Source organism: Capra hircus, chromosome 16 (assembly GCF_001704415.2).
Source record: "Capra hircus breed San Clemente chromosome 16, ASM170441v1, whole genome shotgun sequence".
Taxonomy (NCBI): domain Eukaryota; kingdom Metazoa; phylum Chordata; class Mammalia; order Artiodactyla; family Bovidae; genus Capra; species Capra hircus.
Genome location: NC_030823.1, coordinates 66,649,671 through 66,669,917, shown reverse-complemented (window position 1 = coordinate 66,669,917; position 20,247 = coordinate 66,649,671). Strand labels below are relative to the sequence as shown.

General features: G+C 36.9%; 1 protein-coding gene across 2 annotated transcripts in view; it reads right to left on the bottom strand.

Moving 5' to 3' along the window:
• The window catches only part of PLA2G4A (phospholipase A2 group IVA), a 163,775-nt gene that overhangs the window by 26,771 nt on the left and 116,757 nt on the right, over positions 1 to 20,247 (bottom strand). For both annotated transcript variants that reach the window (XM_005690990.2, XM_018060732.1), the window contains 4 exons: positions 16,073 to 16,210; positions 15,892 to 15,984; positions 11,526 to 11,597; positions 6,538 to 6,780 (listed from right to left, as the gene is read on the bottom strand). In XM_005690990.2, the coding sequence (XP_005691047.1) occupies positions 6,538 to 6,780; positions 11,526 to 11,597; positions 15,892 to 15,984; positions 16,073 to 16,210 (546 nt within the window). The remainder of the gene's footprint in view (positions 1 to 6,537; positions 6,781 to 11,525; positions 11,598 to 15,891; positions 15,985 to 16,072; positions 16,211 to 20,247) is intronic.

Sequence of the window (20,247 nt, the reverse complement as noted above, 5' to 3'; positions counted from 1 at the left end):
CTCCAATAGAGCACACTGCTGGTAAGTCAGTAAACAAATATATTAAAAGATGGTTCAGGCACTGATAAAATGAATGAAAAAAATAATAGAGGGTAATAGGAATGTGGGGGCGGGCGGGGGGTGCTTCTCTGGTGACTCAATGGTAAAGAATCCACCTGCCAATGCAGGAGACATGGGTTTGATCCCTGATCCGGGGAAGATCCCCTGAAGAAGGAAATGGCTATGCACTCCAGTATTCTTGCCTAGGAAATCCCATGGACAGCAGAGCCTGGTGGGCTATCAGCCATGGGCTGCAAAACCGTGGATACGACTTAGTGACTGAACAACAACAACAACTGTAGGATAGAGAAGACGTTCAAGCAGATGGTCAGCAGAGACCTCTCTGAGACGGAGACTTTAAGACCAGATTCAGGGACTTTCCTGCTAGTCCAGCAGTTAAGAATCTGCCTTCCAATGCAGGGGACATGGGTTCAGTCCCTGGTCTGGGAACTAAGATCCCACAAGCCACGGGGCAACAAAGCCTGCATCTCATGCACTGGCAGACGGGTTCTTTACCACTAGCGCCACCTGGGAAGCCCCTTTGTTATATTACATATATGTTATCAAACCCAACTTTAACATCTATCCCTCTGAAATTTTTATTGTTTAACAATTTTATAAGGCAAAAAATTGTGAGTCTGTGTAAGTTTTAAAATATTTCACTAAGAAGCTGGGAAATTTTTATTTGGGTATTTTTATTCCTCCTAAAAGCAGCTTTATTTGCGTGTATATAATATATTGTATAGTAGCAGTGCTCTGTCGCTTAGCTATGTCTGACTCTTTGCAACTTCATGGACTGTAGCCCTCCAGGCTCCTCTGTCCATGCGATTTCCCAGGCAAGAATACTGGAGTGGGTTGCCATTTCCTTCTTCATGGGATCTTCCTGAGCCAGGGATTGAATCTGTGTCTCCTGCATTGCAGACAGATTCTTTACCACGGAGCCACCTGGGAAGCCCATATATTAGTAATTTTATATATAAGATTTACCAGAAGACAAAGGAAATATCATTTATATCATTTTAAAGATAAGGATATGAGGCCCTAATAGGTCCTGTTTAACATAGTAAGAATGAAGACTCAAAGCCTGGTCCACGAAGTCTAAACCCTAAACACAGTGTCACACTGTCACTTCAGAAAGTGAGTGGCATAGCCATAAATCTCAAGAATTTTGAAATGGGTAATTTAAAAACGCAATAAATGCAATGCACAGAGGTAATCTACACATGCACCTATCAATCATGAAAACCACATTGATATGCATATTCACAATAAGCATAAAAAATTAAAAGCATTAATGGGAATATTTGTTTAAAATGCAGAGATTTTCCCTAAAAAACTACAATGATAATTCACAGATAATTTTTTTGGTTTCATAAACTGATGCTTTAAATTTCAGCTAAAAGGTTAACTAGTAACAGACTATTTCTCTCTCATTCTATTTGATTTGCTCCCTCTCATCATGAAACTGATAGTCTCCTTTTTCCTCTTTTAAATCCAAGATTACATTTGAGAGAAAAGTCTTTATGTAGACCAGCTCACAGCTCTGGCATGTAGCTAACCACCATGATTCCAACTATCCACCTAAACTGACAGGAAACAACATTTCTTAACTGTGTTGTAAAAAATACAGTTTTGCAAGATATTACCAGATATTCTATGTAAAAATTAAGAGTTGCATGATTAAATAGGTTTGAGAAATACAAGATTCAACAACTTAAAGTAACAGCAAATTATCATGTGTGTTCCCGATATTCCTTACTATGCCTTGGACTAACAGCACTTTTAAGAGGAGATGCTACTTAATCCTGACAATAACTCTATAAGACAGTTAACAACTTTCTATTTTAAAGTCAGCCTTTGGGGTAAACAGTAAGGACTATTGCATACTCACTAACCTACAGGTTCATCAGGATCAGGGTGCTGGTTTTTAGTTTCACTCTACTTTTCTCTTGTTGTTTACTGAGGTTAAGCTAGTAATGGCACAGGACTGTCCAGCTAATAAATGACACAACTGGGATTCAAATCCCTGCTGCAGCTAAGTCGCTTCAGTCATGTCTGACTCTGTGAGACCCCACAGATGGCAGCCCACTAGGCTCCCCCATCCCTGGGATTCTCCAGGCAAGAACACTGGAGTGGGTTGCCATTTCCTTCTCCACAGATACAGCTAGTCTGCTTTTAAAGTACTATACTTAACCAGTCTTTAAGTAGGACCTCTCAAACTCATTAGAGCATCCCTTTGCATTGTGAAGTGGGATGTGGAGTTGTTAGTTTTACCAAACTTATTTGAACTTGATCCCTATTTATTACCATCCATTAAAATGTTACAGGAAGTTTGATAAGTGCCCCTATGAAAAAACATCCTCCCATAAATTAAAGCATACATGGTTTCCAAACCTGTGAATGAGTGACCCAGGTTCCTTGATAGGTATGGAAACGTGCTCTGCTTTATAATTATGAACCATTTTCTTAAAGCGATTCTGCTGTGGAAATTTTATGATGGTCATTTTACAAATACATCAACTGATTCCATTTATAATGCACAAATATTTGGATGTTTGTGTTTTGAACTCTTCCCTAGATGAAGTCATGTCTTGATTTCTTATTCCAGATGGCGTGTGTTGCAGAAAATAACATAAACACCAAAGTAAACAGGAAAGAAGTCACGTAACTAATGACCAGCTTATCCAAAATTAGTTTCCACAGGTATACAACTATTTTGAAGTAAACAAATGAAGGGAATTTTATCATCTGATTTCTCTTGTTTTCAAAAGAGGGACTGCAAGGTGAAGTAATAAGCACAAAAATAGCACACTATCTTTTTCTCATTTTAGGTTGATTGTTTTAAGATGCTCAAATTTTAATCTGTTTAAACAAAATAGTAAAGCAAATGTGAAATTTTTCCAACATAATATATAGATAACATAAAGAACTCTATGTTTAAGATAAAAGAGGAATAACCTTAATGTTTTAATTAAATTGTGGTATTTTAATTGTATAATAAATAAAATTTTTAATGAAGACTTTATGAACCAAGTTGACTACCATTTATTTATGCTAAACCTTGAAACTTTTCATTCCAAACATACAGTCATTCTAAAACTTGGAAATAACCAGAAGGAGATAAGCGGAGTCCATCCTGGTAAAAGTTTTATCTGAAAAAGCACTAATCAATTTAGTACATTTAGTCTAAAATGTAGTCATTTTTAATAATGTTGGTTTAGAAACAATAAATTTGAATGAACTTGTCACTCATCTGACTAGATTTTTCACTAGTCAACATTCTGTATACATTTTTCCAATCAGAAAAATGCAAAATAACAAATATAATTCGATGAGATGTTCACTGACAATATTTAAAGCTCCTTCCAAATTTCATTACTTTAAAATAATTTTGGGCTTCCCTGGTGACTCAGACAGTAAAGATTCTGCCTGCCATGCAAGAGACCCAGGTTTGATCCCTAGGTCGGGAAGACATCCTAGAGAAGGGAATGGTTACCCACTCCAGTATTCTTGCCTGGAGAATTCCGTGAACTACAGTGGGCTATAGTCCATGAAGTTGCAGAGTCGACACAACTGAGCTACTAATACTTTAATAATTCTAGGTTAGAACAAATAAAAATTCCCCAACAATAGAAATATTTAGTCTGTTTAATATCATATTTTAATTGCAATATTAACATATGTAATATCATATTTTAGGATGAAAAGAGGAAAGAGGAAAATGAAGACCACTCTGAAATAAGGTAAGCATAATGAAAGAGGCACACTTCCTAAGGGTACCAAATTTATCTAATAAAAATGTAGGATGTCCAGTTAGATTTGAATTTCAGATAAATAGCAAATGATTTTTATATGAGAATGTCCCAAATGTTACAAAGGAGCGTACTTATTTTCTCTCTCTCTATATATATATATAGATATATATCTATATATATATGAATTGAAATTCAAATTTAACTGAGCACTGTGCTTTACCTAGCAACCCTAACATTTCCAAATCTACTGTGAAATCACCAGGAAGTTGTTAAAATGTTGAGTGCGGAGCCCGTGCTGTGTAAACCACAGAAAGATCAAAGTAGTAACATAAAACAAATGTAATAAGTACACACAAGGAAACTTCCATTTTTACATCAGCAAGACAATGACTAATAAAACCAAAGGCTATGCGGAAGGGAGTGAGCAGAAGGGAAAGGCTTCTGAGCAATGTCAAGAGGCCTATTCAAGTGTCCCAATTCCAGTTCAGTTGAGCAATTCTAGGCAAACATGATGCTGACTCCTTTGATCTTCCTTTTCTATGGAGTAAAATACTAATGATTCTTTCTGGTTCTAAATGCTCCGTGAGGCTGTTTTTTTTTTTTTTTTTTTTAAACCCATCATCACTCATCTATAAAGCCTAAGTTTCTAAAGAAGATGCATTTAACTGGTATTGCAATAGCAGTAAGTAAAATCATAAGTAACACACACACAAATACCATCACTGATTGTACAGTCAAGGGTTTTTATTTTGGATGAATTTTTTAAAAGATACTGACTTTATCACAAATATTCGTAGACTTTTATTATAGTTCATATGAAAGGGTTTGCATGGCAGGTTTATAATCAGATATATCTCATATCCTAGACTTTGATGCCACAAACATAATGCAAAATATAGTGAGTTTCCACTTCTCTTGTTTAAAAACAGGGGTAAATTTTGCTTCTGCAATTTCCCTTAAACTCAAGCAACAAACAAACTGCATTACCTAAACAAAAAGATCTAAAGCCATGTCCTAATTTTGACAAATATAGGTAGAATCCTTCAACAAAGAGTAGCAGGAAGATTTTTGGAAATTTTTCCATTTACATTTTCATAGCCTCCTGTCAATGTTCTTAGGCAGAAATGATTGCAAAATGACGTTTGGGCAATTAAGGGAAACAACATGGCATGATGAAGTAGAAAAAGTTTACAATGACAGAAGCATTATAAGAAAGATGATTATGTAGTGATTAGTCACCAAGGCAAATTTAACTTTTAATTTGGAACACCCATGGAAATGAAGAATTGGAAGTATTCTTTAGTTTGGCTAACTGACAATCCTGAAAGTGAGTGGGTTCTTTGTGGGATTCTTAAGGGGCCTTAAGAAAGTTACCTAATCTTTCAGAGAACTGGGGGGACAAATTCAATAGCCTGTTAATATACGGTATTTCTTTTTCTCTGCCTTTACTTCACTCTGTATAATAGGAACTCTACGGGGTCCAGAAAGATAGTACTGATGAACCTACTTGCAAGGCAAGAGGAGACGCAGAGAGAACAGGCTTGTAGACACTGGGGATGAAGGAAAGAGAGGGATGAATGGAAAGAGTTAACATTGAAACATGTATTACCGTACGTAAAATGGATAGCCAGTGGGAATTTGATGCATGAAGCCGGGAACTCAAACCTGGTGCTCCCTGACAAGCTAGAGGGGTGAGATGTGGTGAGGGGTGGGAGGGAGGTTCAAGAGGGAGGGGACATATGTATACCTATGGCTGATGCATGTTGACAGTTTGGCAGGAACTAACACAATATTGTAAAGCAATTGTCTTCCAATTAAAAATAAATTAAAAAAAAATTCTATAGGCAGAGGGATGCCTCAAATAGGTAAACACAGCTGACTCTCACCCCTAGGGGCAGGCATTACTGCTCTGCACTCCTAGGAGCAGGGGGCAGGGTTCGGGGAGGACTTCATACATAAGATTCCCTCCCAGCTCTGGGTCTGCTGAGACTTACTTCCTTTGCCAAGGAGAAACACCCACATGAGATTTGAAGGAGGAAATGAGACAGAGACTGCATTTGTGCTATTTCTACTGCCAAGCACTGTTGTGGGGGCGTTTGTGGGGGTGATTTTGAAGTGTTTTGGAATCATTCCTAGATGCTTAGCCTGGAGCTTGCTCCTCCACGCCTCAGAACAGTTTTGTAAGCACTCAATTCCCTTCTTTAAACCCCTTTCACTTAAACAAGCAAGAGGGTTTCCTGTTTCCAGTGAGTGAGCCTTGACCAACACAGAGAAGCAAAGTCCCTCTCAATATTTCAATGAAAATTGTTTATGTTGACACGACGATGCTGTTTCCTGTCCAGCGTATTTTTTCTTCCAAAAAACCAATAAATCGTGGTCCTTCCCCATTAAAAAGAAAAGAAAGCGAAGTCATTCTGTCGTGTCTGACTCTTTGCAACCCCATGGACTGTAGCTTGCCAGGCTCCTTCATCCATGGAATTCTCCAGGCAAGAATACTGGAGTGGGTTGCCATTTCCTTCTCCAGTGGCTCATCTGGATCCAGGGATCAAACCCGGGTCTCCCATATTGCAGGCAAACTCCTTGCCATCTGAGCCACCAGAGAATTCCCTCCCCCGCATTAAATGCATGTTTTAAAACTGGATTATAAATGAGTTACTAGTAACAATAATTAAAATGCTCCTCTGCAGAGAAGGAAGAACAATCTCTTGAATTAGCTTTCGTGGGTTACACTTTGTGTACCTACCTGCGACAGCGGCATCCAGTTCATCTTCATCCAGGGACTCTTGCATGGTAAAGTCTCTCAGAGGAGACATTGGATAGGATGTATTGAGATTCAAGCCCAGCATGAAGTTGTGCACCTTCCCGGCACGTCCTTCTCTGGTATTGAACAAAGCTGAGTCACCCACCAAGGCCATGAGCATACGTTGGACCCAACTTGCTTGATTATCATTTTGATATTCCCTTTCTGCTTCTTCATTTTCAGTGCCTACAGAAAAAGATCATTATACATTGTCCAAAATCCATAAAAATGAAAAAAGATCTTTGGTCTATAAAGTGTTAACATTAGGGGAATGCAGGTTCTCAGTTCCCCAACGAGGGATCAAACCCATGCCCCCTGGCAGTGGAAGCACAGAGTCTTAACCACAGAACTGCCAAGGAAACCCCTCCAGTTTTTTATTCAACAAATGTTTATTCATGTAAATTAATAAAGTCAATATTTCAGTTAACCATTTTTTGTTCTTAAATTGTTTTTACCTTTACCAACTTCCCTGGTGGCTCAGACAGTGAAAGCATCTGCCTAAAATGTGGGAGACCCAGGTTTGACCCCTGGATCGGGAAGATCCTCTGGAGAAGGAAACGGCAACCCACTGCAGTACTCTTGCCTGGAAAATCCCATGGATGGAGAAGCCTGGTAGGCTGCAATCCATGGGGTCACAAGGAGTCGGACTTCACTTTTCTTTCTACCCTTTACCTATAGTCAGTCTAAAGGCTATATTCTTGACAGTGTTACTTGGCTTATTCTTTGATTTTTAGAGAAACTTCTATTTTTCCATTTTTTCCCCTTTCCCCAATTCTTTTCTTCTCTTTTCTTGGCTATGGCTATGCATAAGAGGGAATATTCATAGTAGCTAATCCCCCTCCTTTCCCAAGTTTCCTTCCCTGTCATGTTAGAGAAACATCCAGAAATCATGCAAACTGAGAGCAGACAATGGAAAGACTCAACATATATTTGCTTCTCTATAAACACCCTCTGAAAGGTCATTGCATTCTTGCTTATAAAGTTTGGGGTTTAAAAGTCTGTAATTTAAATTTACGTTTTAAAATGGTTTTAAAATTTGACAGTCTTCCAAAAGAAGCAGTTGTCAACGACATTTTCCTTAAAATCGATGCACTCGTCACTACTACTGGGAAGCCATATTGTGTCATTATTTAGAGCACTGGTTCCAGAATCAGACTGCCCAGATTCCAATCCTGTCTCCACTGTTTACTATTTTCAGTATTCATTTCCTCATCAGTAAACCTCATTGGGTTGTTATGAGGATAAACTAAGTTAATGCATTCATGCAAATTTCTTGGAAAAGTGCCTGGCCTACGTTAAATTCTCAGTAAACACTAGTTGGTTAGTAGAAGTAGCTGTAGTAGCAGCAGCATCGTAATCGTCATCATCAATATTCTTCATTCATAGTCAAATCTAAGAACGCTGTATGGTAGAGGATAATCCCTTACCTAGAACACTTCTGTTCAGATTTCTGGGAACTTTGACTATAAATATACATGCATATATAAATCTATATGTGTGTATGTGTGTATTGAGAGAGGAAAAAGAGAATCCATATTCAAACTTCATAATTTTCAATAAATGCTAACTAAACATACATAAAACCATAATATCTTCAAAAGATTAGCTTAACTGAGCTCAGTAAGTGAAGGGCTCTTTCTCTCCATCACCAATCCAGATGACTGCATGGTCATGAAAAAACAAATATACACTCTTTTCTACTCCCACGCTTTTCTAATGCCAAATATGACAAAGAAAATCTTTCACTAGAAGAAATCAAGCTTTAAAATAAATGATTTATATCTTCAGTTACACAGGATATGAATAAGATGCTCAATTATTTCCCAAAGATTTGGTGCTTCCTCTTCTTTTCCTTTTCCATCATCACTATTGTTGTTATCAAATTTATCTCACTTCTATGCCAGCAATGGGTCTACCTTCCATATGACATATTTGGAAATGGCAACAAGATAACACAAATGATACATCTTGCTTATTAGCTTTAATACTAATAGTAAATTCCTATTTATTATCCTTTCACAGTGTAAAGCCCTTTGTATGCATTTGACTTCCCTGGTGGCTCAGACGGTAAAGCATCTGCCTACAGTGCGGGAACCCTGGGTTCGATCCCTGGGTCAGGAAGATCCTCTGGAGAAGGAAATAGCAACCCACTCCAATACTCTTGCCTGGAAAATCCCATGGATGGAGGAGCGTAGTAGGCTACAGTCCATGGGGCCGCAAAGAGTATGCATTTGCTAGTTTTATGATTACAGCAATTCTGTAAGAGGAGGCAAAATGATGCCAGTAGAGATTTGAAAAAACTGAACCTGAAAATGTCTTAAAATCACGTTCAAAATCACTTGACTAAATACAAAGAAGCCTCAAGAGAAGAAGACAAGCTACAGACCGGGAGAAAATATTTGCAAAAGACTCATCTGATAATGGGGTATTACCCAAAATGTACAAAGAACTTTTTAAAACTCAACAATAAGAAAACAAACATCCTGATTTAAAAATGGGCAAAAGACCTTAACACACACCGTGCCGAAAAAGGGGACTTCCCTTGCAATTCAACGGTCAGGACTTCACCCTCCAATGCAGGGAGCGCAGGTTCAATCCCTGGGCGGGTAACTAAGATACCACATACCTCCAGGTCAGAAAACCAAACAGGAAACAAAGCAATATTGTAACAAATTCAATAAAGATTTTAAAACAGGACCACATTAAAAAAAATCTTGAAAAAAAAAAGACATATAGATGACAAGCACATTTATGGAAAGATGTTTCATCACACGTCATCAGGGAGATGCAAATAAAACCAAGATGACACTACACACCTATTAGAAATGTCAAAATCCAAAACAGACAACACCAAATGCTGGTTAGAATTTGAAACAACAGGATACTCAAACACTGATGGTGGAAAAGCAAAGTGGTACAACCTCTTTGGAAGTTTCTTACAAAACTTAATTATACTTGTATCACATGATACTGTAATCATTCTCCTTCATTTCTACCCAAAGGAGTTGAAAACTTATATGCACATAAAAATCTGAACATGGAGTTTTATAACAGAGCCATTTATAACTGCCCAAATTTGAAAGCCACCAAGATGTTCTTCAGTAGGTAAATGGATAAACTGTGTAATAATATCCAGACAATGAAATACTATTCAATGCTAAAGAGAAATGAAGCCATGAAAAGACATGGAGGTAACTCAAATGCATATTACTAAGCAAAGGGAGCCAATCTGAAAAGTTCATCCATTGAATGATTCCAACTAGATGACATTCCAGAAATGCAAACTGATGGAGACAGTAAAAAGATGGGGTTGCCAAGGGGGTGGGGAGTGGGAAACAGAGGGATATTTAGAGCACAGAGAATTTTAAAGGTAGTGAAATTCCTCTTATGACACTATAATGTTAGATATATGTCATTATACATTTGTGAAAACCTGTAGAACACACAATATCAAGAGTGAACCCTAAAGCTTAGACTTTGGGTGATAATGACATGCCAGTATAGGTTCATTGACTGTAATAAATGTACCTCTCTAGTACAGGATGTTGAAAGTGGTGGAGGCAATGTGTGTGGATACAGGGAATATATGGGAATTCTCTCCACTTTTTGCTCAATTTTGCTGTGAGTCTAAAACTACTCTAATAAATAAAGGTTATTTAAAAAGAAAACAGAATATTAAGAGCTAATAAGAAATCCTCAAAAACACCCTAAATACCATTCTCCAATGTTGGCTGGTATTGAAACCAAAGCAGCCATATACAGAGGGTCCTTGAGCTTCTCAGCTTTAAGATAATCTGCCAGTACCGGTAGAGGTGATCAAACGTACTGATGATTTTGGCAATTTACTTAATAATCAATAAACGATTATTAATCTACTTGATGGTCCCAACATCAATACAAAATTAATTCTATGAGTGGTACGCATATGCTGTCCATCATTTTTTCTATCCCCCTTCATTAAAAGGAAATTCAAAATAGAAGCAAAAAGACCTGAACAACTGAAAAATAACAGCCTGGCTATGAAAAGAGAACTTTAATTTCAGTGTTGATTCAGCAAAGATAAAACAGCCTCTTCTAATAGCCTTACCTTAACTGATGAAATAATTAAGTTTTGGACAAAAAAGTATTTAATCTCTTTTAAAATCCAGATGATTTTATTTAAACTATAACAGGACATGATCATCTAGTTGTTGTAAAATATTCTCCTTTTTTTTTTTTTTTTTTTTTTGGTTTCTGAGCTATTGGGAACATTTGCCCAAATGGCTCTGTCCAAATGTAAAATCATTCCATTTTACCACATAATAATTGCAACAAATATGCCAGATCTTTTCCAGAGCTCTCCCCTGACTCCACACGGACTACTGTGATCCACACAAGGTGAAAACTGCCTTGTCAAGGTGTAAAAGAACTCGTTTATACAACAAAGTGATACATGAAAGAAAAAGTTCTCAATCTACTCCATCACTGATCCCCTTTCAGAGAGACAATTTTGGCAATGGGATAAAGCTCAGGAATGGAGTGAGAACTTAATTTTTCAAATGTTACTTAATAATAAGATTTTAAAGGATGAAACTTTAATTATTAAAGCTACATAAAAATGTTCTGACATCACCATTTCTATGCTTAGAAACCTAGTGCTCTAATCAGATTTAACACAGAATTTGGTATTTCTGTTATACCATCTCAGTTTGTTCTCTGTTCAACTGATTAAATTTTTGAGGAATATAAAATAAATGGAACAAGGCATACTTATATGTTGCATACTTTATTGCATATTTGGCATTGATTCTCTCTCTGAATTGAAAGCTATAATTCTATCACTCCGTGCCTTAAGCAGAGACTACCATTCGTATCTTGAGTGAGAAAATCAGACAAAACATTCACAGTCTTTCCTAATGCAGTTCTGCCAGAGGAGTTTCCAGCTCTCTTACCTTTGGGTTCTTGTGATTCGTCATCACTGTCTGAGCTATCATTACTCACAATATGCTTTGCTGTAATATTTTCTGTGGAAAGAAAACAAAACAATGAAAGAATCTCAGGTGTCAAGACTCACAGTGAAATTTACTGTAAGGAAGTACTCTCAGTAAAACCCCAGCGAGCGCTACTAGATTTATCAGTGTAAATCTAGATCAGTTTAGTAAATTTAAATGTATTAGATTTACTAGCATTTTTCAAATTTCTCATTGGAAAACAAAATTTCCCAGAGCACGAAAAATTAGTTTAGAATTTATTCATATGTGACTTAAAGGGGAGAATTCTTGTTTACATTAATTCTTACAGGAAGAACAGCTTGATTATAGAACTCTTATTACCCAAAAGATACATTTTTCTTTAATTAAATATGCTGAAATGACGTTTATGAAAGTCAATATAGGGTAAAGCCAAAATCTACAATGGGCTACAACAGTTTTACTAAGATGAATGAAGTTACTAATATGAGGGGACTTTTTTTTAATAATAATGAATATTATCTATTGAAATGTGTGTTTTGGTTTCGATTTGTGCTTCCTCAAAATGTATTAAGAGAACAGTTATAAAAACTAAAATAGAAACCATAAAGCCTTAAAGATAAGAGTGAAATTTATCATTATACCTAGCTCTCTTTTTTCAAGTAAAAAAGTACTCAAATTATGGAACACACAGACCATTTTATAATCATCATTTATAGAAAAATTAAACTTTGAAGGGACATTTACATGAAATCCTTTTCTGTAGAGTGACTTTTTTTCCCTTCTATTAGTCAATAGAATTTTTATTTTTTTGACTGACTTCAAATTTATAGTTCTCAGTGATAGAACCATTTGGGCTTTTAAACTCAGAAAAATATAGGTATGATATTTGGTTTGCTCATGCTGCTGTTGCTAAGTCACTTCAGTCGTGTCCGACTCTGTGTGACCCCATAGACGGCAGCCCACCAGGCTCCCCCATCCCTGGGATTCTCCAGGCAAGAACACTGGAGTGGGTTGCCATTTCCTTCTCTAATGCAGGACAGTGAAAGGGAAGGCGCTCAGTCGTGTCCGACTCTTTGCGACCCCATGGACTGCAGCCCACCAGGCTCCTCCGTCCATGGGAATTTCCAGGCAAGAGTACTGGAGTGGGGTGCCATTGCCTTCTCCATGGTTTGTTCATATTACACTCCAATTGACCTTAAAATCTTTGAAAGAGAAAAATGAAACTAAAACCACCTCTGAGCATCCCTTTAAGAGGCAGAGTTTAGCTGGCCAATGGATGAAAGGGTCACCAGGAGTCCTGAGATTCCCCTCAGTCACTCACCTCTCCAGTCTCATTCCTGGAAACCCTTCCCTAATCTGAGGTAACATGCATCCTGCCAGCCGGGGGTTCTCAGGACACAATATTCCCCTTAAGTCTGACACACAGTGAAAGTAAAGAAGCTGCCAACCACTGGTCTCAAAGGGGACATCTAACAACAAAGAGTATTCTCAAGAATGTTGAATATAAACATTCTGCTTTTCATCAGCCTTCAGCTATTGTCTCACCCACCCTCAGATGTGTTGTTTCAGTCCTATTCTCTTCTTATCTTAGGAGGAAAAAGCAACAAACCGTGGGTTTATCTGGATTATTCAAGAGAGAAGAGCAAGAGAAGCAAGCCTCACAAAAGGCGGTAATTCTGTTCTTTTTGTCTCCTTTTTTTTTCTTGCCTGAAAACTTCACATAACTTAGAGAAGAGTTTATTATACCCACAAAATTAAAGGTGAGAACAGGATATTCATCTGGGATACAATGTTCATTAAAATAAGTCACGTCAGAGCATTTCAGCATTAAATACTTTGCCTTGCAGTTACCCTTAGGAGCATGTAGCCCTGTGGTTAAGGTCAGAGAATGCTCCAAAGTTCCAAACTTGGCTGCTTGTTCCCTGGGTGATGCTCACAAGACAGGAGCAAGTTAAAGGACAAAGTGCCTCTTTGGTTGTTTTTATTTTTATTCTAAAGTCTTTGACTCTAGGGAAATCATAAGATCAGTTTCACATTAGTTATTAAGAATTACACCCAAAATATTAAGGACTATAGAAAGTTGCTGCACTTAATATATATATATCACATATCGAAAATCAACTCTTGCAGGAAAAGTGACTTCACGCTTTTTAAAAGTCAAGTTGGGGTACATCAATTAAAGTTATAATTGTATTTTTGTTTGCATATAGAGCTTAATTAAATCAGCTGTCATTGTCTGCAATAACTAAGGACAGTTTATCAGAAAAAACCCCTACAGTAAGTTGTTAACATGCAAGTATTTTTCAAAGAGATTGTTGAAAAAGTCATTTCTGTTGTTCTGTTAACTCTGAAATAGATGTGGGATACTTCGGAGGCACAGAAAAGGAGGTAGGGAGGTACTTTGTTGATAATCTCCAGGATCCTTCCCAGACCGTGCTGGGCTGGCCCCAAATTCAAATTCAGCATTCCCCTGACCCTTCCTACTTCCAGTTAAAATAGTCATAACAAAAATTCAGTGCTGACTACGATACAGACGGCACGGCACTTGAGAGATCCTGAATGTATGTTTTGTGTAAATCAAATTTATTCATTAAAGATAACATGTTTCTATGGCATTAATATTATAACAAATGAAAACTACTGGTCCTCAATTGAGTTTTTCTACTTTTTACAAGTTGTATAAAAGTTACTTTTAATTTATTATGGGCTCATGAGTTGGATTTGAAGAAAATTATTAGCAGTAGTTTATTAGCTGTGATTTGAAATATTTTTTTCATGTTTTTGGTATGAATTAGCAATAAGAGGAGAAGGCAATGGCAACCTACTCCAGTACTCTTGCCTGGCAAATCTCATGGACAGAGGAGACTGGTAAGCTAACAGAATTCTAATGAGGTAGTATTGAAGAGGTAATAAACTATCAAGCTTGAATTTAAGTATCATATTGTGTTCAACTGTTGATGAATCTAATCATCCAAAAGCTGCCCTTATTCATAAAAGGAGAATAGATCTCCCTCGACTTATGATGGAGTTACATCCCAATAAGCCTACCCTAAGCTGAAAATTTTGTCAGATGCATCAGGCATGCATTTAATACATCTGATCTACTGAACACCACAACTTAGTCTAGCTTACCTTAAACATGCTCAGAAACTTACATTTAGCCTACAGTTGGGCAAAATCATCTACCACAAAGTCCACTTTATATTAAATGTCGAAGAACTCACGTAATTTATAGAATGCTATACTGGAAGTGAAAAACAGAATGCTTGATAGGGTGCATAATGGTTTTAAGTATATGGGTTGTTTACCATTGTGATTGCGTGGCTGACATGACTGGGAGTGGCAGCTTGCTATTGGGAGGGAGTATCGTACTGCTTATCACTAGCCTGAAAAAGGTCAAAACTCAAAATTTGAAGTATGGTTTCTACTGAGTGATATGACTTTTGCACTATCGTACAGTTAAAAACTTGTCAGTTGAACCATAGTAAGTCAGGGACCACTTGTATTCTCTAATACGAATAGTATGTTTTGATGTATAATAACTAAAAGGAATAAAGATGCTCTCATAAAATTGATTCCACTGTAGATATATACACCGGAATACTACTCAGCCATAAAAAGGAATGCATTTGAGTCAGTTCTAATGAGGTAGACAAACCTAGAGCCTATTATACAGAGTGAAGTAAATCAGAAAGAGAAATATAAATATCATATACATAGATCCTATAAATATATGGAAACTAGAAAGATGTTACTGATGAATTTCTTTTCAGGGCAGCAATGGAGAAACAGACATAGAAAACAGATCTAAGGACATGGGGAAGGGAAGGGGAGGAGGGAGAGGGTGAGATTTATGGAGAGAGTAACATGGAAACTTACGTTACCATATGTAAAACAGATAGCCAATGGGAATTTGCCATATGACTCAGGGAACTCAAACAAGGGCTCTGTGACGATCTAGCAGGGTGGGATGGGGAGGGAAATGGAAGAGAGGTTCGGGAGGGAGGGGACATGGGTGTACCTATGGCTGATTCTTGTTGATGTATGACAGAAAACCACGAAATTCTGTAAAACAAATATCCTTCAATTAAAAAAATTAAGGGGCAAAAAAACAAAAGGATTCTCAGGAATCAGCAGTTTCTATGAACTCTACAACCTCAATGTCAAAACGATAGTTAAGAGGTAAAAGCATGTATTTTTAGCAAATAATTATGTTGATTCATCTAAAATATTGATAGCATTAGAATAATTACAATTTTATGAAGATTTAACTTTGTATGTATGTGTTAATGAAGTTTATCAATATAGCATAATTATGACCAATGAAAGCATGTTTTTACAATACCTAGTTCTTCTTCCATTGTGGAACCTTTACTTTGTGATCCAGAAACTCCCAAGACTCTGTTGAACAATATAGAAAAGGCACTACCCCAGACACCTAAAGGAGAGCAAAAACAGAATATGATTTAGAATGTACCAAGATTTAAAACAGTCAAACAAACTCATGGTAGATTTGGATCACTTACCCATTAAGAAATGCAAGGGGTTTTCTTCGTATTTCTTTACAACTGTTCCCATAAAAAATTTGCTTCCAAATAAGTCAGGCGCCATAAAAGTACCATATTTAGCCATGCCAATCTCAAAAGGACTAAATTCAACCCAATCTGAAATGATTTTTAAAAATGCAATCCATTAGTAGAAAAATACTGCAGAGATATACACACCGATTACTCCAACACTGGCAATAATTATTCTCATTCATTTAAAATATTTTTAAACATTAACAAATATCTATCATGTATATGAAAGTGAAAGTGTTAGTCACTCAATTGTGTCTGACTTTGCGACCCCATGGACTGTAGCCTGCCAGGTTCCTCTGTCCATGAAATTCTCCAGGCAGGAATACTGGAGTAGGGAGCCATTCCCTTCTCCAGGGGATCTTCCTCACCCAAGGATTGAGCCTGGGTCTCCTACATTGCAGGCAGATTCTTTACTGTCTGAGTCATCACGGGAGGAGATCGGGGTGACAGAGGATGAGATGATTGGATGGCATCATTGACATAATGGACATGAGTCTGAACAAACTCCAGGAAATAGTGAATGATGGGGAAATCTGGCATGCTGCAATCCATGGGGCTGCAAAAAGTCAGACACGTCTTAGCAACTGAACAACAAGGAACAACCATGCGTATGACGTTATGTAGATATTGGGGATGAAGCTCATAGACGAATGAGAACACAAAAGGATTCCTTACTTTGCACAAACTGAATACCCTTTGGCATTTAAAAACTCAGACATCTTTCATAAAGTCCATCTTAATTAGACACAGCTTTACAACTGCCGACTCAGATGTTTGAAATCCATGGAGGAGACAAAAGAAATTAAACTCTTTCTGATAATGGAAGCAGACTATAAAAATGGAAGAAAGTGGTGTCTAACATTTGCCTGTTCATCTTTCCTTAATTTTTCTTATTAACCATTATTCTAACTCACAAAATTACAGTGCAAAGCTTTTATATTGTATATATTCAGAAATGCATAGGGATAGGGCCAATGGAGTTTATTTTCTCAGAGCAGAGGCTTTGCAGCCAGAAACTTGAGCTCAGATTCTGTTGTGTTGTTTACTAACTATGCAGCTTTGGATAGATTACATGTATTCTCTGTGTCTTAGTCTCTTAATCTGTAAAATGCTAATAAAATCAGTAGATAGTTTGCAAGATTTTGAGGAGGAACCAATGAGTTAAGAAACTTAAAGAACTTAGAAGAGGACATAGTACATTTTAATCACTCAGTAAATAGTAGCCACTATTATATTTCATATATTCCTGTGGTTATAACTATGTCTAAAAACCATCTGAATCTTAATCTATCCAAACAGAATTCCTAGCTCGGAATCCCACTTCCTTGTCAGTTTCTCAATCTTCCCCTTCTTCGTAAATGGTACTTCTTTTCATATATTCATACCACCATCCATACTATCCTTACCACACTTTAGAATAACTCTTTTGTAGAGTTTAGATTTCTTTTTTGATGTGGAACAAGTTTAAAGTCTTTATTGAATTTATCACAAGATTGCTAAATGTTGCTTTTTTGGCTACAAGGTATGTGTGATCTCAGCTCCCTGACAAGATAGCAAACACACCGCCTGCATTGGAAGGCAATCACTTAACTACTGGACTGCCAGAGAAATCCCTAGGCTTATTCTTGATGGTCCTTTTTCTCTTATATCTCAAAGAGAAAAAAATCAAGTTCTGCAGGCTCTATCATCAGATGTGATTAGAAACTGGCTAGTGATCCATTTGGTCACCAAGACCATACTGGCATAAGCTGCTATACTCTCTCCTGGATCTTCACAATAGCCTCTGAAAACATTTTCTCTATTCCCCTACTATCTTTTAGATACCCTGTTGCCAGAATGAATTTTTAAAGATACAAATCACAGCATACTAATGCCAGTTGAAAACTTTCCAATGGCTTCTTATTTACTGAAATAAAAACATGGTCGAGAAGTGTTCATGATGGTCTGGCTCATGCTCCCTGACTGACCCATGTCCTAAACAGTCTCCTAGCACATGTTGTCTTGCTTATTCCACTTCAGTCACATACCTTCTTAATTTCCTCCAAGAGACCAAGCTCATTCCCACCTTGCAGCCCTTATGTTCCCTATTTCCTTCTGTAATCATAAGGCTTGCTCCTTCTTACCCTTTAGTTCAAAGTCTTTGTTGACCATTTTCTATGGAAGCCAACTACCATGCATCCCTGCCTAACCCCAAACCCTCTGTCCTCCTTTCTCATCCCAGTTTTCCCTTTTCTAAAATTTTTGCATCTTTAACCACTTTTCCAACAATCTGAAATCCAAATAACTCCAAAATTCACATGGATTTTGCAATTCCTTTTCTATTCATTCGATGCTAAAATTTGCGCTGAATTCATTTAGTAGAAAACCAGTCTTAATCTTAATCTTCACATGAGGCTTAATCTTTACATATCCCACTCAATATGAATATCAATACATCCCACTGGAGAAATCACTATTTGATTATAAGACCCCAGTGGGGCGTTATGTAATATATAGTATAAGCACATATAATATAGTGTAAGTATATTTTATAACTTCAAAATCTAAAATATTCTGAATTTTAAAACACCTGCCCTCAAAGTTGTGGGGAAAAAATCATGGATATGTATGTTTTTATTATTTACTCAATAATATAGAATGTTCTACTTTTGTGAAACAAGTTATAAACCACAATTGTGATGAGAACACAATGCAGTTCATTTCAGATCAAAGCCAAATGGCACATATACCCTTCATGACAAAGTGGTATGTTTTACAATGATTTACATGGAGTTAGTGAGACATGACTAACCATGAATCAGAGACCATTAGGAAACTTTCTATATCACCACAAGTAATTTCTTATCTGTGAGTTTCACACCCTTATCCGCCGTACTAAAACAAAGATTTCCTGGTTCCTACTTCTCCAGCAGTCTCTTCTTGTTTAATGCTGTGGTTTTGTGCACACATTTTTGAGAGGCAGATTTGCTCTCTGGTCCTTACTGAAGAAGTCACCATGGTATTTTGACTACTATTTCTCTGCTGCTGAACTAGTACATTTCAAACTTGAATTTCTCTCATGAACCTCCATCTATTCATCTCCAACTCCCTGTTGCACATTTACACTTGGGTATGGTGCCATCACATCACACTACACTTGCCTGGAAAGGAATTCATCACCTTTCTTCCTGCTCTAGCTCATCTGTTTCTATAAACCATGCTATCACAGCCCAGAAAAAAACTCTTAACCGAAATCACTCTTGTACCCACTCACATCAAATCCATCCATCCATCACACATTTCACTGGTAATATTTAAGTTTTTCACATCCATCTTCTCCTCTCTTTCCTTATCAGTATCTCCCTAGTTCTAAGCCCTTATTTACAAAAATATAGTAATACCACTGCTTTTAGTTTGTTTCTGTGCCAATCTACCCATATGAACTATTAAAATACTTTTTTTCAAAAACACAACTTAAACAGCTTCCTACCAAAAATCATTAAATGTTTCCCCTTATCATAATTGAATAGAAACATTTCTATCTGGAAGTCACATCTTTCTATAGCTTGACACTAATGGTTTTTCCAAATATAGCTTGACACTAATGGTTTTTCCAAATATACCATCTACTCTTCACCAGTTCATACATTAACCAAATCTAGTGTCTTTTTACTGCTCCCTGAAACACACCTTTGGCTTCCCTTCTGAGCATTTGCTTATACTGTTTTACACAAAGATGATGTTTCACCCCCAATTGGTAGATCTTTCCAAGTTCAACTTGAACCTGAGTTCTACCACCTTTATGAATTCTTTCTTACAACTACACTAAATCTCTACTATCTTACACATTATGTCAAGTCTATATACTCTAACAGACAACAGTGTTCTATGTGTATTTTTCTTGCCAATAGGAATGGAATCTTCTTGAGGAAGAGTACTATGGTTTTCTTCTGTAATGTCTGTTAAAAGACTTAACATGATGTGAAGCTGTAAATTGTGCTCAGTAATTGCAATTCACTGACAATGCAAATTAAAGGTTGAAATCCTATCAGAAATGTAGTGAAGTAGAGGAGTCAAAAATATGTAACCATTTAAACAACTAACGTTTATTTGTTTAAAGTCTTCAAAAGGTGAACGTGTTT